General features: G+C 40.1%; 1 protein-coding gene across 2 annotated transcripts in view; it reads right to left on the reverse strand.

Annotated features, from left to right (window-relative positions):
• Positions 1-3,537: 3,537 nt before the first annotated feature.
• TM4SF1 (transmembrane 4 L six family member 1) overlaps positions 3,538-8,777 on the reverse strand; it is an 8,667-nt gene continuing 3,427 nt past the window's right edge. Inside the window, exons 4-5 of one of the 2 annotated variants that reach the window (XM_015569712.1) lie at positions 6,251-6,431; positions 3,538-4,398 (exon numbers count right to left, since the gene is read on the reverse strand). In XM_015569712.1, the coding sequence (XP_015425198.1) occupies positions 4,384-4,398; positions 6,251-6,431 (196 nt within the window). In that variant the 3' untranslated portion in view covers positions 3,538-4,383. The remainder of the gene's footprint in view (positions 4,399-6,250; positions 6,432-8,777) is intronic. The other variant, XM_015569713.1, reaches the window with a different exon arrangement.

An 8,777-nucleotide genomic window follows, 5' to 3' on the forward strand; every position in this document is an offset into this window, starting at 1 on the left:
GTGAATTTAGTGTCATTTGTTCATGGTGAAGGGACTGGAGTCCATGTTGATGAAAACACCTTGGTGACTGTGGTGACTGGCAGTGGCTGAAGCAGTGGGGTGATGGGGCTGGTGCCTTCCCCTGATCAGCCTGGTCACCTCCCACAAAGGGAGGCCAGACTGTAGCTTAGGCCCCCTCCCCAAGGGGAGCAGGGAGCGGGCCTAAGCTGTCACTAGGACATCCCTGAGGGCTCCCAGTATGCGACAGGGGGCAGGCTGGGCTGAGGGACACCCCTCCCCCGACCAGTGCATGCCTTTCGTGCACTGGGCCCCTAGTTATTAAAGAATTTACAAACCAGGGGAAAGTGAACCACTCAATTTGGACCCTGGGTAGGAATGAAGAGGTCACAGGGGCTTGTCAAAGCTGTCTCGGGTGGGTGGAGAGGCTGAGTCAGTGTTGGAGGAGCTGTGATCCCAGCATGCTGGCAGGGACAGCAGAGGAAGGGGGCCAACAAGAGCTAAAAGTCTGGGTTTCACATTAGACCTGGGTTTTGATCATAGTTTTATCCCTTGGGAAAGATATGTTCTTGGGCAGATTACTTAACCTCTCTGAGCTTTGACTACAGTGGAGACAAGCACCACCTTCTAAGACTATTGAGTGATTTTGGTGAAATAATATGTATAGGAACCAAGTACAGTAACTGACACATTGAAGGAATTCAATGGTTGCTATTATTACTATCATGTTAGTAATTATTACGTAATTTCTTTTGAGGATACATTTAGAAAAACAAGACACTTATAACTGATCATTATGCCTCTTTTTTGGATACTCTATTGCATGGGTTCTTAACCTTTCCAAGAACTCACAGGAGGTCCATGGATAGATAGATATCTGTGAAAAAGAATATTAAATTTAGATGGGAGAAAAAGTCATTATTCTTATCAACCTCAAATGAACATTTAGTATTTCCTTTATTATGACTGCATGCAACAAATCTCAGTAGTATCAGCAATACTGATCATGCTTTCATCAACAATACAAAGTTACATATTATTTTCATATCACATTAAAATCATTGCAGGATCTTGAAATCTCATTTCAGTTGGAATCATGTTGCAAAAGAACAGTAGTTCTTAGACCCACTCATTAGACCACTGCTAGTCACCCGTGGTCACTGTTTACCTATGCAGAGACACTGATGTGATAGAGCTGGCCATTAAGAAACCCATATCATAATTTTCAAAATCATTTTGATAAAATACTTCAATATATTGATTTATTTTGTAATCCTATATACTTTCATTTATTCACTTTTAATTTTCTCTTTCTTTCTTTCTTTCTTTCTTTCTTTCTTTCTCTCTCTCTCTCTCTCTCTCTCTCTCTCTCTCTCTCTTTCTTTCTTTCTCTTTCTTAGTTTTTGATCCGGGGATATTTCTTTCCTCTTTCCTCCAGACAGAGAGAGAGAGAGAGAGAGAGAGAGAGAGAGAGAGAGAGAGAAACATGGATCTGTTGTTCCCTTTATTTATGCATTCATTGGATGTGCCCTGACCAGGGATCAAACCCACAACCTAGGTGTATAAGGACCATGCTCTAACCCAGTGGTCGGCAAACTGCGGCTCGGCAAATTGCAGCTTGCGAGCCACATGTGGCTCTTTGGCCCCTTGAGTGTGGCTCTTCCACAAAATACCAATTTCTGCACATGGGCCACAGAGTTTCAATCGCTCTGTACGTGCGTGCTCGAATGTGGTATTTTGTGGAAGAGCCACACTCAAGGGGCCAAAGAGCCGGATGTGGCTTGTGAGCAGCAGTTTGCAGACCACAGCTCTAACCAACTGAGCTACCCTGCCAGGGCTATTCACATTTTTTAAAAATTCTTTATTGTTTGAAGTATTACATATGTCTCCTTTTCCCTCCGCATACCCAGCACATGCCTTCACCCCTCTACTATCTGTGTCCATTGGTTATGCTTATATTCATTCAGACAAGTCCTTTGGTTGATCTCTTACCACCTCCCCTCCCTTGCCTTCCCTCTGAGATTGTGTTACAGAATTTACTGGGTGACCAGAAAATACACATAGGAGTACTTGGAGATACAGGTTGTCCCCCAAATATGGGTCAGACTTCCGGGCCTTTCGTGGGCTCTGAAAAAGCCCTGTGTGTTGGAATGGGGGACGTGAGATCACACCTAAAGGCTGGCCTGGCGCCAGCGCTGATAAACCACTCAGGGGTTGTGTATGGTTCATGGTTTATGGCCTCTGTAAAACGGGAGCATTAGAGTATTTAGGTCTTGCAAGACCAGATAATTAAGGAAGGGGAAGTGAGTTAATTATCGGCTAGCAAGAATGTGCATTAGGGATACTGATTAAGTACAGTCAGGCTGCTAGCTGCCCCCCCGCCCCCCCCAAAAAAAAAGTCTTATTTCCTCATCAATTGGATGGTCTGTTCTCTAAACAGTATCCTTGATAAAAGTCTGTAGACTTCATCAGACTGCCAGAGGGACAGAAGTACAAAAAAGATTAGAATCCTTCAGTCAAGAAAGTGCTGTTGCGTGCCTCACAGGCAAGGGGAGCTCTGTGTTCTAACAGCTAGCAAAGATGCTTTATTAACTGCTTGTCTGTTGCTGAGGCAAATAAACACCTTTAGAGATGTAGATGTGAACAAAAACAACTCCATCTCTGTGTTCCAGATTTCATTTCATTTTTTGTTTCATGCTGCAACCTTTCACTAACCTCACTCACTGTTCTTGGCAAGTATATCAAAGCCTTTTAGTTGATGACATCTGTGTGCCTTAAAACATAGCCATAAACACTGTTGGGAAGGAGGGACAACTGGAGATAAGTATCAAACTGGTGATAGCATCGATTATAAGCAATTATCTATCGCAAGACCACCAGGAGGCATGGCCTCTGTCACTACTGCAGTCTTTGTCCCTGTCTTGTCAATTATAAGTACCTGTCATACTTTTTTTTTATATAGTAACAGGGGTCCATAGAAGAGAATAATCTGTGCAGAATTGTTGGGTCATGTGTTCTGCTCAGACCCAAAGTTCCCATAAGTAAATTACTGTGCAATATATTCTATTATATTTTAATGGAGTTGCCTGCTTCGTTTGTTGGTCTTAACATACCATCCTGTTACAGTGGTCATTACAGCTTAGCTCCATCATCAGACAACATTGAAAGCAGAAAATTTCTGAAAACAATTCTCAATAAATAGATCAGGGGATCCTGTCGCTTGAAAGAGCCTAACTCTATACAACCAACATAAAATATCAAGAAAGAAAATATTTGTCATCCCTCCCCCGCCCCAGCCTGATGCCAGCAGTACCCAGCAGAAAGGTAGGCTACCTAACAGGTGAGGCCTCCAAGGGATAGCAGAGCAATGAGCAGAGGAAGGTAGGAGAGGAGGGAGGGGATGAGGGAGAGAAAGTGGGATAAAGAAACAGGGAAACACACAGTACCTAACAATAGAGGTTTCATAACCTGCAGACTGGAAAAAATAGGAAGAAAAAAAGGAGACATTTTAAACAAAAGACAATGAAACTAAACAAGAACAAATGGTAGTGGATACTTTATTTTGTTGTATTTAAACAAGAAAGTTTGGGATATTTCCTTGTGGTCCTCCTGCCCCATTTCCCTTCTCCCCCATTTTCTCATGGTGCTTTATTCCGTTTCCCATCATCCTTCCTGTCTAATTATCCAGGCCTTTCTCTTAAATACGTGATCCTCAGTGCTTGTCTTTGAAGGACAAAAAAGTTTGCACATGTTAGGAAAACTTAGGATCTGAAGTGCTTGCAGCAACCAGCAGCATTGTACCTTTTGACTCATTCATTAGGCTTGGAGCATCGTGAGTCAGTCGTCCCACTCTGGGCAAGGAGCTGTCCCTCCCAGAAGGCAAAAACAGTGCAAAGAAGCTTCATATTAGAGAGTTGCAGGTACATCAATGGGAAACACCATATAAACAATGAAAAAAATCATCTTTTCAAGTTGTTGGATTTTCTCCTTCATGATCTTAAAAAAGCTACTAGAAATCTTTCATTTAATAAACACAAGCACATATATACAGTAGAAATTTGGATGTAATATTTATCATTGCAATGTTTCTTAAAAACATTACTTCAGAGTTTATCTCAAATGCGTTGAGGACCATCACTCCATCTGTAAATAATCTCAAGAGGGTGGTTTATTTTCTCATTCCTTAAAAAATATATATATATATATATTTGTTTACTAAGTGCAAACACTGACATCACATGAAAATGACAGTCTTTACACACATTTATAAAAGGAGCATAAAAGAAGTATGATACACTAGTACAAAGTTTTACAAATTAATACAAGTAAAATATATAAATTACAATGAAATGAAGGAAGATTGTGGTTCTGTCTTGGGTGGTTATTTTAACAGTCATATTGCTGTAAAGAAAATGAAATATGCATTAGGTTACAAACAGCCTAAATGAACAATGATGGCACTTCAGTCTTTTAAATTCCTATTTTAAGCAAGCATGAAGCTGGCTGATCTCAGCTTCAGCAGAGTTTCTAGGGACAATACTGAAAGCTCAGACAATACTCACAAAACATTTCCTAAACAAACCAGACAGACCAGTTGTCCTCTCGGAGTAAAAGTTGCAGAAAGGGTCCATGGAGACTGTAGCTTACCAATGCTACAGTTACATACTCTTTGAGCATGTTTGGTAGGTTTTTGATCTTAGGAATTTTAGAGATAATGCCATGGGAGTTTCACACAGGAGTGGGCTCAGTGTGGGTAACCTTTCTCATTAAATGCTACCGAGTTCTACAGTTGACTCATCTTCAGTAAAACCTTGCCCTTTGAAAGTCACTTTTGTCTTATAAACAAAGGTAACAGAGCTGCTCTGCAGTGTTGGGAAAAGCAGACACTCCTACTGTGACTCAAATGTAAACCCAGGGGGACTATTTTCTCCCTCCCAGGAGAGAGTGTCACTCTGCTAAACCACTACAGTAACTTTGGTCATTGACATATTATGCCTGTCCCCAATATGCATGAGAACTGAGGTCTAGTGGGGCCTCACAAAATTTAAACTGTGCCTTATATGAAGCTCAAAGCTAAAGAGAGGTTACTTAGTAATCAGAGAGGACTCTTCTCTGCCTTTCCCAAACCATCTTGCTGGAAACAGCTCATGGTAAAGGGTTCCCACTCCTTTGTTTTCTTGGGAATTTGGCGAGCTCCCAAGGAAATTATTAATCTTACTGGATTAGCCTAATAAGGCAAACTAGATTTTTATTTTAACTTCCCCTCAAAAAAATTAGAAAGTTTCCATTTACTTACAGCAATGTGTATTTTTTATGGTAATAGTGGACTTTTGGTGTTCATTGGGTTTTGTCTTATTTTAAAAGAAAGTTAAGAGACCTTGAACTATTTACAGAGAAGTAAATGGTTAAGGAAATATACATTAAATAAATTTCTATTTACCTAATCCTGTTTTACAGAATAAGACATAAAACAACACCACCCTCCAAATTAGACCAAAGCTGACCTTCCATCAATTTAATAATATATAATTTTTAGGAGGCTATAGAAACAAGATGTTCCCCACTACTAACAAATGCATATTTTTCTCCAAAATCATATCCCCAGGAAACAACTGCTTCCTGGTTTTCTTTCACAGTGAAAGGCTTTTCATGAGCTGCTACTAGTGATTCTCTCTGCTTAGCTGTTTGAGCTTTTTATGACTTCTTATTACGAAGGAGCTGTAGAAAACCCAACAGAACAGCAAGTATTGCATACAGGTTAAGAGCAGGTGCTGCAGCAAAAGATGACCCAGGGTTGGAAGCCCATTACTTTCTTGACTAAGTGATTTTAGGCATATTGCTTAATGTCTGAGTCACAGTCTCAGCTGAAAAATCGGTTTAACACTATGCCTAATGCAATGAATGTTGACTATTATTTGTGAAAACTAGTTGGGAACAGGAGAGAAGCAAAGAGAGGACATTTCTTTTGTGTCTGCAGCCAGAACAGTGGGCTGGCTCCTGAATGGGGCACTTTGTCTATGGGTGGCATTTTCCCATATCCACAGAGCTAATGATGAAGGTAACTGTAACATTCAAGGAAACTTATTATTGAGAGCAAAACTGAACACTATAAATACTTTGCCACAAAGACAATGTAGGAATAAATGCTGGTAGGCTGAGCAATGTTTGATTTTTGCTTTTTTCTCTGCTACAGTGCATTATATTGATTGACTACATGAGAGACAGGCTACAATTTTTTCATGCAGGTTCTTACCTGATGGTGAGTACAGCAGTAGCCACATATGCCTCCAAGCATTCCGTTTATTACTTGAATGAGACACAAGATGAATTCAATTCCACCTAGTGCCAAGAGTATAGAAAACAGAGAAACATTCCATTCCACAACGTGCCTGGGTTCGATGCACTGGGACCATGTGGATGTATCCAGAAGGTATCTGTGCATAAAAAGAGAAACTTCTGACACATGACCAGACCTAATGGGATATCTCATAAGCTACTTTTTGTGCAGTGTTTTTTCATTCAGAAAAAAGGAATGAATTAATTCAATGGCCTATATCTCAACTTCTTCCAATCCATGACATTCCACAAAACAACAGTTTAGCCCAATTTTGTTGCCATGATAAACATAAAACTTAACAGAGAGTATTGAGCACTCAGTGTGAGACATTGAGCAGGGCTTGGAATGCAATAGTGAACATGACATGGGCCCTGTCCTGGAAAAGCTCAATTTCCGGGAACAGACAATAGGCTATCTCACGCAACAGATATACTAATCAGGTAAACCAAGTGTGAAAAAGCCACAGAGGAATGAAAACTAACTTAGACCAGGGAGAAGACCTACATATGTAGATTTCCCACAAGTCTGAGCTTCATGAAGGTAGAAACCAGACCTTTCATCATTGTTTATTCAGCCCCTAGACCACTATCTGGCACATAGTAAGTTCTCAATACATTTTTAAAGTAATTGAGTGATACATAACAATCCAAAGTTACTATGAGAAATGTTAGGAAATAATGCTGAGGTAATATCTGAATATATATATATAATCAATATTCTTATAGTCTGAAAAATTCTCTCATTCTTCTAGAATTTTGACCTTTGGTACATCATAGAGTGTTTAAATCCTTAATGAAACAGGATTTAATTATGTGAGAAAATCTAGGATTGACTTAATTCCACAAAGAGGTCTGGTATGATTCTTTCCTTTTCAGTTTTTCCTACCACACAGAAAGGGGTTGGGAATTAGAAACTTAATTTTGGAATGGCTCACTGAGACAATCCACAAATCAATTTGTTTAGAAAACATTCTGTCCTTCGGCTCTGTCTTTCTTTTTTAAAATTCTTCATTGTTTAAAGCATTACATATGTCTCCTTTTTCACTCATTGCCCTCTCCCCAGCCATTCTACCCACCCCCACCTCCACCCCAGCACATGCCCTCACTTCCCTACTGTCTGTGTCCATGGGTTATGCTTATGTGAATGCATACAAATCCTTTGATCCCAACCCTGTTTTTCTGTATGTCACTGAAACAAAAACCTGTAATTTCAGGATCAAAAGTAAAAAAAAATTCTTTGGCCCCACTTGGCTATTGAACAACTAATCACTGGCTTGTGACCATTATTATTCCCCATGTTGCAATCCCTGAACAGGTTGAAATGAGGAATAACATAGAAGCAGTTTTCTTGTAGAAGCTAAGGTGAGTTATGGGAGGGGTCATAAAAAACTTTAGCAATGGCTCTCAACTCTCCTTGTATTCCAGCTATATTAGTCATAACTTTTTAAGAGATGGGTTTTTTGCAGTAGTTTTGTATGTCTGTGCATACATAAACAACCAATTTCTACTAGTACATTCAGTATGTACTGAACAAAAAAAAGTCACAATTTTTGAACACCAAAATTTTACTCCTGTAAGTGCTAATTTTCTTTCAAAGGCTACCATTGGGCTGTATTCATTGTAAGCATGTAGATGATATTAACAGCTAACAGTGATAGTGCTCACAGGATATTTGCTTCTATGACAAATATTTTACATATGGTATCCTGCTGACAGCTGCCACTAGTTTTATTTTACAGATGAAGTAACTAAAATGCAGAGATCTCAGTTCACTTTTTCCTGGCCATTTAGAGAATAAATGGAGAGCTTGGAAAAAACTCAGGTTTATCTAATTCCATACTCAATCTTATGACCTTATTACATGCTATAAAATTCATGGGGGACAAACACTCTTCATAATATAACGGTAGTTAAAATTCATTATTCATATTATTTTTACTTATTTATCGCTAAGCCTTTCAAAATTCAAAGAAGCATGTCATTCACTTGTTATAATGTACATCAGTTTCTATTAGCTGTTTCGGTTCATTTCTTAATAACAGATAAGAAATAAGTATTAACATAAAAAATGGAACATCATAAATTATCCTGATATTAAAATTATAAGACCTGTCTTATATAGCAACTAGAGGCCTGGTGCACTAAAATTTGTGCACTTGCGGGGGGTGGGGGTCCCTCAGCCCGGCCTGTGCCCTCTCACAGTGGGACTCCTCGGGGGATGACCACCTGCTGGCTTAGGCCCACCCTCTGGGGGATTGGGCCTAAGCTGGAAGTCAGACATCCCTCTGGCAGCCCTCGAGCCCTCAGGGGATGTCCACTTGACAGCGAGGAGTAGGCCTAAGCTGCAGTCAGACATCCTTAGCACTGCTGAGGAGGTGGGAGAGGCTCCCACCACCACCACTGTACTGGCAGCCATCAGCCTGGCTTGTGGTTGGGCAGAGCTC

The sequence above is a fragment of the Myotis davidii genome, unplaced genomic scaffold, assembly GCF_000327345.1.
Source record: "Myotis davidii unplaced genomic scaffold, ASM32734v1 scaffold766, whole genome shotgun sequence".
Classification (NCBI taxonomy): Eukaryota; Metazoa; Chordata; class Mammalia; order Chiroptera; family Vespertilionidae; genus Myotis; species Myotis davidii.